Source organism: Homalodisca vitripennis, chromosome 5 (genome assembly GCF_021130785.1).
Source record: "Homalodisca vitripennis isolate AUS2020 chromosome 5, UT_GWSS_2.1, whole genome shotgun sequence".
Classification (NCBI taxonomy): domain Eukaryota; kingdom Metazoa; phylum Arthropoda; class Insecta; order Hemiptera; family Cicadellidae; genus Homalodisca; species Homalodisca vitripennis.
The window spans coordinates 104,485,462-104,506,693 of NC_060211.1; the positions used below are offsets into that span (position 1 = coordinate 104,485,462).

The window sequence follows — 21,232 nt, forward strand, 5'->3', positions numbered from 1 at the left end:
GTATAAGGATACAGACCAAGCTAGCTGAGGCAACTTATTAAAAACATATCACTTGTATCACTGGCCAAGTATTTATGTACAGGGTGAAATACATTTTGTTTTAACCAGGTTTCTATTACTACTTTTAATCTGTGTAAGGATACAGACCAAGCTATCTGAGGCAACTTATTAAAAACATATCACTTGTATCACTGGCCAAGTATTTATGTACAGGGTGAAATACCTTTTGTTTTAACCAGGTTTCTATTACTACTTTAAATCTGTATAAGGATACAGACCAAGCTATCTGAGGCAACTTATTAAAAACATATCACTTGTATCACTGGCCAAGTATTTATGTACAGGGTGAAATACCTTTTGTTTTAACCAGGTTTCTATTACTACTTTAAATCTGTGTAAGGATACAGACCAAGCTATCTGAGGCAACTTATTAAAACATATCACTTGTATCACTGGCCAAGTATTTATGTACAGGGTGAAATACCTTTTGTTTTAACCAGGTTTCTATTACTACTTTAAATCTGTGTAGGGATACAGACCAAGCTATCTGAGGCAACTTATTAAAAACATATCACTTGTATCACTGGCCAAGTATTTATGTACAGGGTGATATACCTTTTGTTTTAACCAGGTTTCTATTACTACTTTAAATCTGTATGAGGATACAGACCAAGCTATCTGAGGCAACTTATTAAAAACATATCACTTGTATCACTGGCCAAGTATTTATGTACAGGGTGAAATATCTTTTGTTTTAACCAGGTTTCTATTACTACTTTAAATCTGTATAAGGATACAGACCAAGCTAGCTGAGGCAACTTATTAAAAACATATCACTTGTATCACTGGCCAAGTATTTATGTACAGGGTGAAATACATTTTGTTTTAACCAGGTTTCTATTACTACTTTTAATCTGTGTAAGGATACAGACCAAGCTATCTGAGGCAACTTATTAAAAACATATCACTTGTATCACTGGCCAAGTATTTATGTACAGGGTGAAATACCTTTTGTTTTAACCAGGTTTCTATTACTACTTTAAATCTGTATAAGGATACAGACCAAGCTATCTGAGGCAACTTATTAAAAACATATCACTTGTATCACTGGCCAAGTATTTATGTACAGGGTGAAATACCTTTTGTTTTAACCAGGTTTCTATTACTACTTTAAATCTGTGTAAGGATACAGACCAAGCTATCTGAGGCAACTTATTAAAACATATCACTTGTATCACTGGCCAAGTATTTATGTACAGGGTGAAATACCTTTTGTTTTAACCAGGTTTCTATTACTACTTTAAATCTGTGTAGGGATACAGACCAAGCTATCTGAGGCAACTTATTAAAAACATATCACTTGTATCACTGGCCAAGTATTTATGTACAGGGTGATATACCTTTTGTTTTAACCAGGTTTCTATTACTACTTTAAATCTGTATGAGGATACAGACCAAGCTATCTGAGGCAACTTATTAAAAACATATCACTTGTATCACTGGCCAAGTATTTATGTACAGGGTGAAATACCTTTTGTTTTAACCAGGTTTCTATTACTACTTTAAATCTGTGTAAGGATACAGACCAAGCTATCTGAGGCAACTTATTAAAAACATATCACTTGTATCACTGGCCAAGTATTTACGTACAGGGTGAAATACCTTTTGTTTTAACCAGGTTTCTATTACTACTTTAAATCTGTATAAGGATACAGACCAAGCTATCTGAGGCAACTTATTAAAAACATATCACTTGTATCACTGGCCAAGTATTTATGTACAGGGTGAAATATCTTTTGTTTTAACCAGGTTTCTATTACTACTTTAAATCTGTATAAGGATACAGACCAAGCTATCTGAGGCAACTTATTAAAAACATATCACTTGTATCACTGGCCAAGTATTTATGTACAGGGTGAAATACCTTTTGTTTTAACCAGGTTTCTATTACTACTTTAAATCTGTGTAAGGATTCAGACCAAGCTATCTGAGGCAACTTATTAAAAACATATCACTTGTATCACTGGCCAAGTATTTATGTACAGGGTGATATACGTTTTGTTTTAACCAGGTTTCTATTACTACTTTAAATCTGTATAAGGATACAGACCAAGCTATCTGAGGCAACTTATAAAAAACATATCACTTGTATCACTGGCCAAGTATTTATGTACAGGGTGAAATACCTTTTGTTTTAACCAGGTTTCTATTACTACTTTAAATCTGTATGAGGATACAGACCAAGCTATCTGAGGCAACTTATTAAAAACATATCACTTGTATCACTGGCCAAGTATTTATGTACAGGGTGAAATACCTTTTGTTTTAACCAGGTTTCTATTACTACTTTAAATCTGTGTAAGGATACAGACCAAGCTATCTGAGGCAACTTATAAAAAATATATCACTTGTATCACTGGCCAAGTATTTATGTACAGGGTGAAATACCTTTTGTTTTAACCAGGTTTCTATTACTACTTTAAATCTGTATGAGGATACAGACCAAGCTATCTGAGGCAACTTATTAAAAACATATCACTTGTATCACTGGCCAAGTATTTATGTACAGGGTGAAATACCTTTTGTTTTAACCAGGTTTCTATTACTACTTTAAATCTGTGTAAGGATACAGACCAAGCTATCTGAGGCAACTTATTAAAACATATCACTTGTATCACTGGCCAAGTATTTATGTACAGGGTGAAATACCTTTTGTTTTAACCAGGTTTCTATTACTACTTTAAATCTGTGTAGGGATACAGACCAAGCTATCTGAGGCAACTTATTAAAAACATATCACTTGTATCACTGGCCAAGTATTTATGTACAGGGTGATATACCTTTTGTTTTAACCAGGTTTCTATTACTACTTTAAATCTGTATGAGGATACAGACCAAGCTATCTGAGGCAACTTATTAAAAACATATCACTTGTATCACTGGCCAAGTATTTACGTACAGGGTGAAATACCTTTTGTTTTAACCAGGTTTCTATTACTACTTTAAATCTGTGTAAGGATACAGACCAAGCTATCTGAGGCAACTTATTAAAAACATATCACTTGTATCACTGGCCAAGTATTTATGTACAGGGTGAAATATCTTTTGTTTTAACCAGGTTTCTATTACTACTTTAAATCTGTATAAGGATACAGACCAAGCTATCTGAGGCAACTTATTAAAAACATATCACTTGTATCACTGGCCAAGTATTTATGTACAGGGTGAAATACCTTTTGTTTTAACCAGGTTTCTATTACTACTTTAAATCTGTGTAGGGATACAGACCAAGCTATCTGAGGCAACTTATTAAAAACATATCACTTGTATCACTGGCCAAGTATTTATGTACAGGGTGAAATACCTTTTGTTTTAACCAGGTTTCTATTACTACTTTAAATCTGTGTAAGGATACAGACCAAGCTATCTGAGGCAACTTATTAAAACATATCACTTGTATCACTGGCCAAGTATTTATGTACAGGGTGAAATACCTTTTGTTTTAACCAGGTTTCTATTACTACTTTAAATCTGTGTAGGGATACAGACCAAGCTATCTGAGGCAACTTATTAAAAACATATCACTTGTATCACTGGCCAAGTATTTATGTACAGGGTGATATACCTTTTGTTTTAACCAGGTTTCTATTACTACTTTAAATCTGTATGAGGATACAGACCAAGCTATCTGAGGCAACTTATTAAAAACATATCACTTGTATCACTGGCCAAGTATTTACGTACAGGGTGAAATACCTTTTGTTTTAACCAGGTTTCTATTACTACTTTAAATCTGTGTAAGGATACAGACCAAGCTATCTGAGGCAACTTATTAAAAACATATCACTTGTATCACTGGCCAAGTATTTATGTACAGGGTGAAATATCTTTTGTTTTAACCAGGTTTCTATTACTACTTTAAATCTGTATAAGGATACAGACCAAGCTATCTGAGGCAACTTATTAAAAACATATCACTTGTATCACTGGCCAAGTATTTATGTACAGGGTGAAATACCTTTTGTTTTAACCAGGTTTCTATTACTACTTTTAATCTGTGTAAGGATACAGACCAAGCTATCTGAGGCAACTTATTAAAAACATATCACTTGTATCACTGGCCAAGTATTTATGTACAGGGTGATATACGTTTTGTTTTAACCAGGTTTCTATTACTACTTTAAATCTGTATAAGGATACAGACCAAGCTATCTGAGGCAACTTATAAAAAATATATCACTTGTATCACTGGCCAAGTATTTATGTACAGGGTGAAATACCTTTTGTTTTAACCAGGTTTCTATTACTACTTTAAATCTGTATGAGGATACAGACCAAGCTATCTGAGGCAACTTATTAAAAACATATCACTTGTATCACTGGCCAAGTATTTATGTACAGGGTGAAATACCTTTTGTTTTAACCAGGTTTCTATTACTACTTTAAATCTGTGTAAGGATACAGACCAAGCTATCTGAGGCAACTTATTAAAAACATATCACTTGTATCACTGGCCAAGTATTTATGTACAGGGTGAAATACCTTTTGTTTTAACCAGGTTTCTATTACTACTTTAAATCTGTATAAGGATACAGACCAAGCTATCTGAGGCAACTTATTAAAAACATATCACTTGTATCACTGGCCAAGTATTTATGTACAGGGTGAAATACCTTTTGTTTTAACCAGGTTTCTATTACTACTTTAAATCTGTGTAAGGATACAGACCAAGCTAACTGAGGCAACTTATTAAAAACATATCACTTGTATCACTGGCCAAGTATTTATGTACAGGGTGAAATACCTTTTGTTTTAACCAGGTTTCTATTACTACTTTTAATCTGTGTAAGGATACAGACCAAGCTATCTGAGGCAACTTATTAAAAACATATCACTTGTATCACTGGCCAAGTATTTATGTACAGGGTGATATACGTTTTGTTTTAACCAGGTTTCTATTACTACTTTAAATCTGTATAAGGATACAGACCAAGCTATCTGAGGCAACTTATAAAAAATATATCACTTGTATCACTGGCCAAGTATTTATGTACAGGGTGAAATACCTTTTGTTTTAACCAGGTTTCTATTACTACTTTAAATCTGTATGAGGATACAGACCAAGCTATCTGAGGCAACTTATTAAAAACATATCACTTGTATCACTGGCCAAGTATTTATGTACAGGGTGAAATACCTTTTGTTTTAACCAGGTTTCTATTACTACTTTAAATCTGTGTAAGGATACAGACCAAGCTATCTGAGGCAACTTATTAAAAACATATCACTTGTATCACTGGCCAAGTATTTATGTACAGGGTGAAATACCTTTTGTTTTAACCAGGTTTCTATTACTACTTTAAATCTGTATAAGGATACAGACCAAGCTATCTGAGGCAACTTATTAAAAACATATCACTTGTATCACTGGCCAAGTATTTATGTACAGGGTGAAATACCTTTTGTTTTAACCAGGTTTCTATTACTACTTTAAATCTGTGTAAGGATACAGACCAAGCTAACTGAGGCAACTTATTAAAAACATATCACTTGTATCACTGGCCAAGTATTTACGTACAGGGTGAAATATCTTTTGTTTTAACCAGGTTTCTATTACTACTTTAAATGTGTGTAAGGATACAGACCAAGCCATCTGAGGCAACTTATTTATAAGCTTAATTTTCATGAACAAGTGTTTGCTTTTACACTTTTATAATTTCACTGTACGTCAAGCATATGAATTTTTCTGGTGTTATAACTATGAATACCTTGTCTTGTTATTAAATTATATAGTGAGATTTTCAAAAGAAAAGAATAGAATATTCTGTTGCACTCAACTTGATATTGAAAATGTAAAAGATTGATGTATGTTATAGGTACTTTATTATTGATTTTACTAAGTTAGGAACTATGTAAAATAAGTTCATTAATTTGTTTAATTTACTAAGTATAAAAGACTAGTCTTAAAAGAAAAGAAATATTACAGTACACTAGTATTATGTAAAATCAACAATGGTAGTTTATTTGAAAATTAGTACCAAGTGTTATTCTTGTGTTTGAATTAATAATAGGACTGAAAGCCAGGGATTGTTACTATTTGCTGGGAAAATCAGCAGACTTACCTTGAAAACTATCTTCTAGGGTCCACCGATTGAAAGAACACACAAGATTACACATAATTAAAAATTTTCGATTACACTGCAAATTTTCTCAACCATTAGAGAACATTCCAGTTGTCTACACACTTTGAGTTACAGAGTCAAATTTTGGAAGCAGTGTGCCAATCCACTTTCTATAGACACTGTTATCACTTTATAACTGTTGACAATGTATTGAGTACTATATTAATATCTATGACAACTGGCAATTTACTGAAGGGAGTGTCTTCTTTGGTCTGTGAGAATTTCCTTACTCTTAATGATGGAAACCTCACTGTAGATGTTAAGAATTGCAGGGGCTGTGTGGGATCGGTAGGTTTGCCTACATACAGGTGCTGTTAGGGTTCAGTATTGTATCAACACCTGTCCTTTCATTCCTTTCTTCCTCCATTTCCATTTACGTTGCATGAAAGTTAAAAATATTATTTACTTTAAAACTATGAGTTAACTTTGAAATTCATCTTTTAATAAAAATCTAAGTTAAAAGCTTCTAGTCTTCTGAAATAATATAACGACTGAGTATATAACTTATATGAATGTAATGTTCTGTTAATTTTCGTACTTACAAGTACAAGTTATATGTACCGTCATATTGATAGAAATACTGTAATTAATGCTACAACCCAAACACTGTAGCTGTTTAATATGGCTTTCAGAACTTCTGAATATGAAAACAAATTTTTATAAATCATTTAATTAAATTTCAGTATGTTTGGCCAGTACATGTTTGCTACCCACTTCTTGCTGATAAAAGTACGTTTACTTAATTGTAAAAAAAAGTTGACACATACTGAATTTGTAAAGGTGAAATAAGTGTTATTAGTAAATTGAATGAAGTTCTTATAATAACACGATAAAGAACCAAAGTCATTTAGTTTTAGTGTTTTTCCTTAAAAAATATTATTTACAGTTTATTTTCTGAAATACTAATATTAATCTTTAATAATAATGTGATTTTAATTGTTTACAGCTCTAATTGGATTTGAATCGAAAAACAAATTTACTGTAAAGAACAGCCTGGGGCAGAAAGTTTTCTACGCAGCCGAGCAGTCAGACTGTTGTACCAGAAATTGTTGTGGTCCATGGCGCCCTTTTGGAATGAAGATTTTGGACAACTTCAAGAACGAAGTGATCCACCTTGAAAGGCCCCTGGCTTGTGACTCCTGTTGGTTCCCTTGCTGCCTCCAGGTATTGTGTCTATATTTCCATGATAACACCTATATTGAGGAAGTTGCTGTAAGAGATTTTCAAATCTTAGATCTCAAACTAATTAGTGACTTTCCTTTGTGCTAGGAGAGGTGATGTACACAAGGTCTAGGGCGTTGAACTTTTGGTATGAGGTAGCAATTCTCTCTTTGCATATAGCACGTTTATCAGTATTGTCGAACTTGTACTGTATTGACTTTTTCTGTTTGATAAGTAAGATCCTCATACAGGTCTATGGGTCACGATGATGAACAGATTAAGGTTGTAAAGGGATTGGCTGCCTCTTATTAAAAGAATCCAGACTACTGGGTGTATTGATTATACCATCAGTTGTATAAGAATAGTGTTATTTTTATTGCTTATTAAAAATTTACATTTTTGTTTTATGAGTCTTGTTAAGGAATATGGAGCATTGACGTTGAATGTATTAACATATGAATTAAGGAAACTAAAAACATGTACTAGTAGGGAACTTATTTTAAATGCTTACTACTCTTTTTTTCACTGTCACCTATTATACGGTACAACTCTTTGGGGAAACTCCTCTGGGGCTCAACAGGTTTTTATATGGCAAAAGAAGGCGATTAGATGTATAGTGGGAATTGGGGACACTGAATCATGTAGACCGCATTTTATTGATCTGAGTATTCTAACGTTACCCTGTGTGTTCATGTTTCAATCAATTATGTATGTTAAAGACCATTATGCAGAATTTAATTTACAAAGCAGTAAACATGTATATAACACCAGAAATAAAAACCTTATTGATGAAGAATTTGTACGTCTAAGTAAGACAAAAAGTAATAACATACATATTGGCATAAAGCTTTTTAACAAATTACCTCTAAATGTAAAGTCTTTGTCTGTAAATAGTTTTAAATTAGTTCTTAAGAAATGGTTTTTAAAAAAAGCTTTTTATAGTTTAGACGAATTCTACAATGTTTCATTAGATGACATAATATTTTAGGTGTAATATTTATATATCATAATTTATTCTCATATTTTGTAATTTTGTATTATTTTGTTATTGTATTATATGTATTTATTGATTGTTAATTTTATTAATTGTTATGTTTGTTAATTGCTATATTTGTTAATTGTTATATATTGTTAATTGTTATATTTAGATTAAGACTTAAGACACATTGACAAACAACAAGCTATCTTACATCAAATTTTCACTGAAGTCAAATGTCTGCTATTTTATTTGTATCATTGTGCTACCATTTAATTGACTAATGTGACAAAGCCTATTGTAACATATGTTATTTAACGGCAATAAACGAATTGAATTGAATTGAATTGAATTCTCAACTCTGGTACATATATTTGAGAAGTTATGGGATAGTAAGCAAAGTGCTTTGTGTAAGGCAAATTTCAGTATCACTGTTGGTGATGCATTGCAGCCCTGTTTAGATTGCCAGTAAGCTGAGTCTGCAATCAACAGATTATCCATTGATCGGCTGTTCGAGATGTAAAGAAAGATAGTAATACATTTTTAAGAAACAGCAAATCTCAAAAACTGTTTTTGAACAAAGTAAGACAATAATAATAACATAATCATTTTGAAATTACTATGATATGAAAAATTCGAATGCTCAGCTGTGTCCGGATTTTTCTTATCATCTTCCTATATCCATATGACATGTTCTGTAGGCATATGCTACAGTGAATAACACTGCATATTAATTTACTATTGGTGTGACAGGAATTCTATTTTGCTTCCAGTGATCATAAATCAATACCAAAGTACTACTGGACATTTAAAATACTTTTGTACGTATACACAATAAACTAATGTAAGAAAATCTTATTATACATTTGCTGTGGTTTCAGTGATTTCAATGTCTTCATTACATGTATAACAATGTCCAAGATATAACATTTAAATAAGACTTGATGAGGCATAATCATCATTTATTTGGCGAAATATTTATCATAAAATTTGCACAACAGACAATATTGACAGCTGGACCATTATAAGAGGTATATATTTCAAAAGGTTTAAAAGGTTCCAAATTTGACAACACCGGTTGATCGAATACTGCATATATACAAGCTGTGGCATTATAGGAAATTTATATTATTTATAGGAAATAATGTTGATATTCTTGAGGTATATTTCTGATGTAATAAAATGTTCTTGAATCACTCAAATTTCCCAACTTATCCTCATTTTTTACATTGTTTATAAGTATAGTTTTTGTGGAACTGGAACTGTATTTGTGTAAGATTGTGTTGCCGAATGTTTTTGACAATGATATAATTAACATATTATAGTAATATGTTTGGATTTGTGCCACTCTCTCACTCTCTCAATCTTTTCCTACTTTGTCTAGAAAATGGAGGTGTACGCACCACCCGGGTGTCTGGTGGGCACTGTGGAGCAAGATTGGAGTATTTTAGCTCCAGCATTCAGCATCAAGAATGCTGCAGGTGATACGGTTCTTCGTATCGAGGGCCCCGTTTGCACCATGAGCATCTGTGGATCTGACGTTGAGTTTAATGTAAGCTATCACTTATTTATGTTATTATTTTTATCAACTTAAACTATCATTCAATTTAAAAATGAAGAATTTCTTTTAAGAATGCTTTGTCTGAAATATTATACATAATTTATGTAACATAAATAAATAATTTCTTTAACTGGTTGGCTAGTGCAGACAGCAGGCATATGCCTTGTTTTAAACCAGCCTGAATGCATGTTTGGCCAGTAACAGACCAGACCATTGTTGAGTTAGGTGGACAAAACTATTAAATTATATCCATGGATTGTTGCTAAATCATCATTCTGTGATGATTGATGATTTAGCAACATAGAATCTGTTCAGTGGCCCTATTGTGGTGCAATAAAACTCCACTTGATTTTTTAATACACCAGTAAAAATATTGTTCCCAGTATAATCTAAGGCAAATGACGTGCTCTGCTGTCTCGTATTGAACCAAATAGTAAATGTTATGTACACTCATTTGACTAATCATTAAACTTCATTTTTGACCTTTAAAGGCACTGAAAGGATTAAGCAGTATTTAGCCTAACCCCTAGATTGGTTTGATAAGGCAGCCAATTGATTTTATTGAATTATATTTGCATCATTCTAATTCATATAATTTTCAAACGATGACTTTGAGCAATATTAGATCTGTCTACTATACATCCTTTCACTTGTTTGTGTTAATTTTATAATATAAACATTTTTAATGAAGTCCATATTTTACATTTTTAAATACAGTGTTTTTCAGTTTTTATTTAACTTAACAGTAGCACATATCTGTATTCAATACTATAATCGATTACAACAAAATGAATGACTATAAAAAAATAATAAAATTTGTTTGCATCATTTTTAAATTTTTAGGATCAAAAAAAGAAATGTACTTATAGTTTAAGGAGCCATGAATCAAACCTGTTGATTTCCGTATTAAAGTTTTGCATTATTACATGAATGAACCAAGGATCTGTTCTCTTCTTGACTGGGATTTATAGATGCAGTGATGGGTCTAGTTCACTGTGAGATGATGTTTGGTGTAGATGGGGCAGTTGAGTGGTCAAAGCCTGTTAGTAAACGTAAGAGGATCATTATCCACTTGCTCATTTGACTGGTAGAGAGGTTGTACAGTTTAAGGTTCCATTTCTTGCAAGAAATTACCGAAGTCAAGATTTTACTACAATGTCCCTATGTTTCCCTGATGCAGTCTCATTTTCCCTTATTCATTCTTATTCTGTAAGTCCTGAAGGCAGTACAAAAGATCTTTTAGACTCATGGTTTCCATCTTCTTGTCGTAAAGTCTCAAGTTGAAGGTATTAACAGTTTATCTGATACACCAAGTAACCATGTATTATAGTAGTGAATTGTTTCCTAGACAAACTTCACTCTTACACCTCGAAAATATGTATCTTCCTTGATATTTGCCCTCATACATGAATAAGTCATGAATCAATTTACTTTATTATTTTAATATCCTACTTCTTACACTAAATAACCACAGTTCAATAGATTCTCTTCTTAAAATTTTAAGCCTTGTAAATCAAGAAATGATGACTGTAGTCAAATACACTGTTTTCATCAAGTTAACACATTCACCAAGAAAAATTCCCCATGAGCTTTATTATTGATACTTTATATCTATTCTATTACATTGAAGAGTCATGAATCCAGCTCTCAAAAAAATAAGATTGAAGTATAAGTATCTGTGTACTACCTTCAACATCTAATCCTCATACATAAAGTAAACATGAATCATACTAGGAGACTTAGGTTTTGATGTCTTCCTCAAGAGTCAAGCAATCTTTATTCGTGATAATCATGTTACATAGAATAGTGTCAAAAATTAGTTTTAGAGTAAACAGTAAATTACATACAAAGAAATAACAATTTTTATACATTATTCAAAAAGACGTATAATATCAAAAAACTCCAAATAACTATAAATTGGGTTGTTGGTAAGAAATGTTTTGAGCTTTTGTCTGAAGTGCTTTACAGACAACAGTCTTGTGTCAACAGGTAAAAGATTGAAAAGCTTCACTGATACCACCTCAAAACTTTTTTGAGTTCTTGCGTATTTATGAAATTTAATGAAGAGATCCTGTCTATGTCTGGTATTATGCTCATTTTATTATGCCTAAAATTACTGTACTCTGACTTGCTGCCTTTTTTATGTACAGGCACAACCTTAGAGAATTTTTAAACAGTCGGGAAATGTACCCACTTCAATGCACCTATTAAAGAGACAAGTCAATGGTTCGGAAATGTAGTAGGCAGCTTGTTTGATGATTAGAGAGTCCAGTCCATATACATCCAGAGAAACTACTATTTTTAAGACTTATCTATTGCACCATATACATCGTCCACTGTCACTTGAGTTAAAGCTGAAATGGCATGGTATATTGGTACTGAGAAAGGACGAAAAACATTTTCCGTTATATGGAATAGCATTGATGATGTTATTCACACTGTCGACAAAAAAGTTGTTAAAACCTTCAGATGTTAGGCCAGGATCACTAAGAGTAAATCTGGCTTTAGTACTAATATGAGTCAAGTCCTTCACAAGAGACCAAGTTGTTTTTGATTTATTTGATGAGCTTTCTATGAGATTTGAGTAGTAAGCACATTTTGTAGCCTGTAACTTTTGTTTATACACTAAGTTTTGAGATCATTATAAAACATTTTTAACATTAATACACTGTGAGTCTTTGGCAGCATAATAATAGTCAAGACAGGCTTCTTTCAATTTATGAAGTTCTTCTGTATACCATTTTTTTGCACTGGAATGTTTTTTTAAACTTTACTATTTTCTTAGTTAAGGGGTATGACACATTTACTACATTTAAAAAACAGGACAAGAAACAGTATGCCATATCAGCAGGTTCTGTACAAGAGTACATGAAAAGCCAACTTACTGTGCTCAGCAGGAAGATACAATTTTTTAAACCAAGATCTGACATTTGCCTACAAAATACAGTTCTAGGTTCTTTCCTCGCTTGATAAAACTCTACCTGATCAACGGCCAATTTTAAAGTGATTGCATCATGATCTGAAGTGGAAAGAGTCAGTATGACACTAGCCGAACAGTGATCAGAGTGGACATTTGTCAAAAAATTGTCAATGCATGAGCCTACATTAAAGTGACCAAGTCTATCTGATGAAACGGATGGTCTAGTAAACTTCAGTTATTGTGTGTCTCATACCACACATACCTAGTAAGCTAAAGAATTCTTGAGTATCAAAGCTATGAGGTTGTAAAATATTAATATTATAGTCCCCTGCAATCACAATATTGCAATTGGAGTATTCCAATTATAACGTATGTATAAATATATAATTCACCTTATACTGAGGTCAGCAGAAGGAAGCCCTGAGGTCATAGCCATCAATTGCAGTGGTAGAGATTTCCTCAGAGGTTAACCAATGTTCACAGAAACACAGAGCATCAGGTCCTATGTCCTCAGTCAGAGATTCAGTTATGTTCAGTTTGGATAACAATCCTTGCACATTCCAACCTAAGAACACAAATTCTTCTACTGTAGGTTTAGGATCCATACGTTATTTGACTAGGCTTATTTGTAGCTGGAAGGTTAGATTTATCTTCACTTGGAACTGACCTTAATTTGCTGACAAAAAATGCCTGTTGTTCAAATTTCGCCTCTTTGAACAAACTCTTTTTACTAGCACCCCTTCTAACCAGAATCCCGGGTCCAACACCTTATCCTTTTGCTCATCGGTTACACCTATTTTAAAAGATTTATAGGTAGTGAAACGAGACATAACATCTTCACAAGAATTGTCAGTAATTCCTCCACTAGTGAGATATTCTTTGACATCTTCCTTTACAGCGCTCGGATCAAGCCTAGAGATGAAAAATCCAATTTAATTTCTTTACACATGTGAGCTTGTTACTTTTTGGGCGCAAGAGCCTTTGTGCCAACGATAACCCTAGTTTTGGTTTGTCATTATTTACTGCAGGTTTTAGCTGAAGAATCTTAGAGTACAAAGCAGGATTTTGTTGTTGAAAGTCACTTTACTTGCATCTTGAGAGATATGGTTTGAGTTTGTGTAGGTTTTGGAATGTGTTTTGCTGCTGCTGCCTAGTGCAGTAGTAGTAATAGTACGGCCCATGTCCTTGATTTGAAGACATTGCTTTAACATCTTCATTTCCTCTCAAAGGAGTAGGCCTAGTATCTGAGTGCACAGAATCATTATTTGAGTTAGAACTTCTAGGCCTGCTATTTGGAGCACGCCACTGCAGCTTAGTATGTCTGTTGCCAATAGGCCTACTCGAGTTTACTTCAGATATTTCCAGACTAGGGCTAACTGTGACAGTGTTCATAAGCACTTCATATTTAGAAGATATGTCTGCTAGTTTTATCACTCACCTTTAAATATTGATCACTGAGTGAATCCATTCGTCTACTTATATCAAGAGTGGTTTGGCTTTGTAACTCTAACTGGTCAAAGTACAATGTTTAAGATTGTAGGCCAGTTACATTTCTCATCAATTTTGCTAGATTTGTTGGTTATCATATCATGTTTATTTTGGCAGGGTAAACAAAACTATTTAATACTGTCAGCCAAGTTATTTATTGTAACAAAATCTTCATGTTTGATATTTACACATTCAGCTTGAAACAAAAGCCAACAAAATCCATCACACACTGCATAGCAATGTTAACAGTGAGTGTTTTTTTTACATTTACCACAGGGAGCAAACAATTCCGATTCATCTGACATTTCGTTTTTAGTCGTCCTCTTTACTCCTGCCATCTCAATCCCGTTTCCACTTCGAGTTTTCATTTCTTTTACCATCAGCTGGCTGTCGTTTGTTACAAAATAGTAAGGAAAAATTAAAGTAATAAAACAAATAGAATGTTTTTGAAAATATTTAAAATTTGTTTACAGATAAAATATGAAAAAAGTTTGATAAACAACACACAAATAGATAGACACTGAACAAGAAAGTTTGAACAAAAAAATACACAAATATACAGACCCTGTAGTATTGTCTTTGAAGGTCAATGCTGATCACTGATTTTATCTAGAGTCAATGTATAGCCCAACTTGATAAATGAGACAGTGTCAATGATGTTTACTTAATCTCTTGCACTTAAGGAGGCAAGAGTGAAGCCAGTTAACTTAATTTCTTATATCTTCCATCTTGTTCTAAGGAGCTATTAATTAAGTTAGTGAATTATCTCCTCGTATCATTTATTGTTACCAAACTCTTTTGTTAACAAAATATTACACACTATGGCACTTTCTTCATGAAGCAGACATATGTCTATCCTTTGTTTTTCTTATTGTATCGTAAGTTAGTTTATACTACATTTAACCCCTCTGTCTGGACAGGTACTCAGCAAAGATGGGAGCACCAAAGTAGGTAGAATCTCCAAACAGTGGACCGGTCTGCTGCGAGAAGCATTCACAGATGCAGATTACTTTGGCATCACTTTCCCAATGGACTTAGATGTCAGAATGAAAGCTGTTATGCTCGGAGCCTGCTTTCTGATTGTAAGTAGCTTTTAATTTTAAATAGCCAAAATTTTAAATATTGCATAAAATAAACCAAATAATTTAGTTTACGTAATAGAGACTAATTTTTTAAGTACATTTTACTATTTTATTGAATTTTTCTTACCAAATTACTCAAGAGTTAAGTATACAACAATACATTCTAGACCACATTACCTTAATTCTGTGCTTACAAGTTAATTATTCAAATGAATGTCAGAACTGTATGGGGATGACTGCCTGTGTTTACCCAAATAAGTAATTGTATGGATACAGATTTACTAAAGCAAAATGTGATACAATGAGTTCATTCTAATGTGGTCTATAATCTACAGTGTTCAGTACATAAGCATGGTGGTGATTGGAAGCACAATTTGATCTAATATACCATTAAGTGTCATTCATTTCAACATTGTATTGTATCTGGAAAAACTACATCATTAAAGAGTGTAATGTCGCCGCCAAACTGTATGTTCTATGCACTGCACCATTAATGTCATTTCTTGTGAGGAGTGAAATAATACTCAAATTTACTTTGCAATCTACACCGGCGGAGCGGACACATATAACGTGGTGTTACATCGTTGATGGTTGAACAAGGAGAGAGAGAGAAGGGCTCTTGTTATTTGGAGAGGGATGGTGCTTTGATTTGATTGGTTAGTCGTATCGCGTGACTTGCTCCGCCAATGTACGTTTATTGAATAAATCGTATGATCCGTAATGCCAACATAATTTATGAACAGAATATAAATGTTAATAAGAAAAAATAATAATACATATACAATACATTACATTTCCTCCCTCTCAAGTTTATAAAATATTTTCATATGATACAAAAAAAATAGTTTAAGTCTATTTGAAGATTTTCCGATGGATTCACTGCAGAGTACATTTTAATTAATACATTGTACATAAACACACAAGCTTATATTTAATGAGTATGTAATTTAACAAAATAATATCTTCAACAGTTCTGTAGTATAATTTTCTTTTAAAATTTTATCTTTGTTATCAGTTACCAAATTATTAATCTTCTGGAACAAACTTTGTACTAATCCAATTTTTACATGTTGAGGATGATTTGAATTATAATTAAGGTACTTTCCACTGAAAGTCTTCTTGTAAAATAATGTAGTTTTAATTGTGTTTTCTTTTGTTTTTGTTATCAAAATACTGTATCAAGAAATGGAATTTCACTGTTAACCTCATTTTCAATAGTAAATTTTATCGATGGTCTAATTGAATTGATATGTTTTAAAAATTCGTCTTGGATGTTAATTTTATTTTCCCATACACAAAAGACATCATCAACATACCGTAACCAAATTTTGGGTTTAATACTCCAATTTTCAAAAGCAATGTCTTCAAAGTGGGGTACATAAATATGTTGCTAATTATTGGGCTGAGAACACCACCCATAGGTAAACCGGATACTTGATTGTAAAATTTATCTTTTAACTGAAAATAGTTGTGGCTAACACATACAGTAAGAAGTTCCATTACACAGTTAATAGATAATGTTGTTCTCATACTGAAGTTGTTATCATTAGAAAGTCATTGTCTAATCAAACACAAAGCTTCAGAGACAAGTTCATTTGTAAACAGACTATTTACGTTGTAGCTGACCATAATATCATCGTAATCAATATTAATATTTTTTATTTTATTGATAAAATCTTCTGAATTCTTGATGTAAGAATTAAGTGACATGTGTTGTTATAAACCTATAATTTAACAAACAATGTCAAATTTAAAATTATTGTATTTATAATTTTTGTGAATTAAAAAAGCTAACATGAGGTAATGCAGAGTTCTTGACATGAGTACACAGCCATACCTGAATATTTAAAAACAAAACAACAAAAGAAACTGATAACTTATCTCTAATTGTATGTATTTTTCATAATTTTACATTTAAGTATATATTTTGGTTATGTAAAGTGACAAACAGTATTTTTTTTTATATTTTAAACCACTACCTCCATCCATCAAATATAGAGAATGTAAAACACTTCTGAAGGGTTAATTTTGAGTAGTAACGTTGGAATTGTATTTCTATATTTTGAACAGATGTTACAAAAACATATTAACATATAGCTATGATAGAAAAGGTTTCTCAATGCAAATCTTGAGTTCAACTCAATTCCTTGTACAGTCTTGTCTTGTCTCTGATGTCAAAACGATGCAAGGAGATCATTTTTAACGTCTTCTTAGCTGACTTTTTTTTGTATCTCTTCAGATGGATGTGGCTTCAGATTCCAGGAGTCAAGTCTGTGAGAGTGACAGATTTAATACACTGCACTAAGCGGAAGATGAAATAGAGCTGAATGCAACGTTTGCATATTAACATATTTAATGTGTTGGTGTTTTGAAACATTTAATTATATGAAATAAAGATTAAAACCTAGGATAAAACAACAAACATCCGTTAAATTAGGTGCTGGCAATTTATGTATATATTGTTGCCATTTGGTTTTATGGATGCTGACAGTTTATAGATACATTGATGCCATCTGGTTTTATGGGTACTGACAGTTTATGTAAACATTGATACCATCTGGTTTTATGGATACTGACAGTTTATGCAAAGTTTTTTGGTGTACAGAAAACATAACATTGGCAGTAAAAGAGTTAATGTTTAAAATTTACTTGATTTTACTTTTGATTTCAATAACATAAATTATACTGAATTTCAACTTTAATCGAACATGGTTAATTTGTTAAGTTTTGATTTATATTCTGCATTACAGGACGCAATGTTCTTTGAGAAGTCTGGAAATCAAGAAAGAGATCGACCTGGAATGTTTTAAAATGTAACAGCTGCACAACCAAAATGTAAGCATGCATAAACAATACTCACATCAATATAATATTAAGTGATTGGTTCCCATTTAATAACATGTATCATTTTATATTTAAGTTTAGTAACATTTATTAAGTAAGGATGGGTTGATTCCAATACTTAATACTGCCCCTATTTTCACTCGATTCCGGTACCAATGTTGAACATTTTTAATTGAAAATAATAAATAAAACCAATAGAAATGCTTAAAATACATGTTGGAAAGCTTTAAATACATCTATGTGTGACGAGAACTAATCAGCAGTAATCGTTTCAGCAAATTACTGATTGCTGAAACGTATTACTGTCATACTTTTGGTATAAAAACACATACATGGATAACCAAATTAACAAATTACTTTAGTTTTATAAATAATATTTTACATACACTTTGTATTTTCTATATTCATCAATGTTCGAGCATCACTACATGTATGTTGCATCTATGCACAGACATTCCCTTCTCAGTGGTAGACGTTTGCTAATTTTTAATAAGTTGCATAGTTGTGAAAATAATATATTATTTACATTAGAATGTTTTATCATGGCTAAAGGTGATTTCAAATTTTTGGGCAACAAACATTTAGTATATTATATTCGAGAATTGAGATCACAGTTTGATATCAGAATCAAATTTTGTTGTATCGGTATTCGATCAATATTTAATAGGTTTATCAGCTTTCATGGCTTTAAGTCATTAAAATATTTAATATTCGGTGTGCTAGTTTCCAAATCCACCAAACCTCATTTTCAACAAGCAATAAAACCTTGTTAATGATCATTTTAATATTTAGACATTAATATTTTTCCCCAAAAATTAGCAACATTTACTGGATTGTTTTGAAAAGATAGACAACCATTTTTATTCAAATTTGTGAGAGATAAATTCATTCAAGTTTGATGGGAATAGCTTTGGAACAAAAACAGTTAGAAATCATCGTTTTGGAACAACCATTACTGTATGAAGTTTGTTTTGGAACACTTGTGAAAAGTTTGGTTTTTAATTATTGTTTATTAAATTTTTTTAAAACCATTATTCTAGTTATAATCAAAAGTTTAAAAAAATATAACCTTGTTAAATGTTGTTGAAGTTGTAAAAAATGATGATGTGTTGGATTTATATCTGCCTAAATATTATTTGTTTATTTATACTTACTTTTTGCATGTTAATTCTGCTTATATTTACGTCCATAAGACATTATTGCTAACCGCTTCTTCCAAGAATTCTTCAGTTTAGGAAACAAATTATAACATTAAACCAACAGCTAATAAACTGAAACACTTTTAATTTGACCTTGTATAATGACAGATTTCAAGGATGAGGTTAGTTTTGTAACTAATGTAATTGATGAGAAAACATCTTATAATAAATAAACATTGGTTTGGAACAAATTGAAAAAAAATAAAGGTGGCTGTATTTCGAACCAAAAAAAGTGTGAGCAGGTGCATTGTCATGGTGCAAAAGCCTTCAATGTTTTGCCACAAATTCAGGCATTTTTTTCAGATTGCTTCATGCAAACAGCGTTGAACTTGCAGATAGTACTCTTAATTGATTGTTTGACCTTTAGGCAAGAATTCATGATGTACTATAGCATTAAAATTGAACACAGTGAGCATAACCTTCACGTTCGAGTACACTAGTTGAGCCTTTTTCGTTCTTGGCGATCCAGAATGCCTCCACTGGAATTAAGCCTTAGTTTCTAGGTCATATCCGTAAACTTATGCTTCGTTACCTGTTATAACATGTTTCAGTAACACTGCATCTTTGTTGATTTTATTTAGAGACTCCTGAGCAACTTCCATTCGTCACAGTTTTTGTTTAAAATTCAACAATTTTTAAACAAATTTTGCTGCCACATGCTTTATACTCAGAACATTATAAGAGATTTCATGGCCTGAGCCAATTGATATGCCAACATCACCATCAGTGACTTCTCTGATTGTGATAACGACTACGGCGATTGTTCACAACCATTTCTTCCACTTTTTTCACGTTTTTATCTGTTGTTGATGTACTAGGGCGTCCAGGGCGTTTGTCATCTTCAGTGTCTTCATGGCCATCTTTTAAACGTTTATACCACTCATAAACCCTTTTGTTTATATTTCCCACACTTTATTTCATTTTTCACACAAAAAATGTAATTTTACTGTATTTCACCCAAATATATTTTCTAATAACTTTATTTTTGGATGTATTAAAATTATTTTTACTGTTGTGTACTAAATCTCTGTTCTTAGTAACCTTTAACTAATATTAAAATTGAGAACTTTACTTGAACAACACTTGCAACAACATGTACTCTCTTGAAAACTTGTGTTAATTATTTAGTGATTTCCAAATCTACTTAATTCCCCTCTTGTATCAAAATAATACAGTAATCTCTGTAAAAGAAAGCTAACATTAGTTGACAACAAATTTCTTACATAAAATTTGTAATTCGACCATATCATTCGGCTACTCACGTAAAATACTGTACAGACTTGTTGAAGAATTAGGACCGGAAATATCACGCCAAAAACTAAATCTGCAAAACACTCCAAAGATGCTGAGATGCTCGTGTCAGAGGTTTTTATGGCGAACAATTCCCTAACCATTGCCTTAGATTTAGCCTCTGACTATCCAATCACAAGGCTAGAGAAATTGTCAACTGAACAACCTGTATTGTAATCCCATTATCAAAGTCAACTCCAGAAAACTGCTATCTTACTGTAATATTCCTACATCCATAGACCCCTTTCTTAGAAATTTCATATATTAATAATTTTAACTGTATTTTCATAAAACTACTTAAATTCTAAAATGTTTGTTTGGACACTTTTTCTAGAATTTGGGAATTTGTTGATGAAATAAACACCTATCAACAAGGTCAAATGTTCATAGACTACCACTGTTCTGTGTCTCCCAGTTTGCTAGTCATCTCTGCCTCCTGTCATATATGTATGAATATCTTGGCCACGTATCATAGCACATTTACACACACAAAAAAATGTTATTTCCAAAATGAGAGGCATGGCAGAGT

General features: G+C 32.2%; 1 protein-coding gene across 9 annotated transcripts in view; it reads left to right on the forward strand.

Annotated features, from left to right (window-relative positions):
* Nucleotides 1-21,232, forward strand: part of LOC124362631 (phospholipid scramblase 2) — a 78,266-nt gene that overhangs the window by 51,235 nt on the left and 5,799 nt on the right. For all 9 annotated transcript variants that reach the window (XM_046817294.1, XM_046817295.1, XM_046817296.1 and 6 more), the window contains 4 exons: nt 7,129-7,346; nt 9,704-9,871; nt 15,209-15,370; nt 18,121-18,205. In XM_046817294.1, coding sequence (XP_046673250.1) covers nt 7,129-7,346; nt 9,704-9,871; nt 15,209-15,370; nt 18,121-18,180 — 608 coding nt within the window. In that variant the 3' untranslated portion in view covers nt 18,181-18,205. The remainder of the gene's footprint in view (nt 1-7,128; nt 7,347-9,703; nt 9,872-15,208; nt 15,371-18,120; nt 18,206-21,232) is intronic.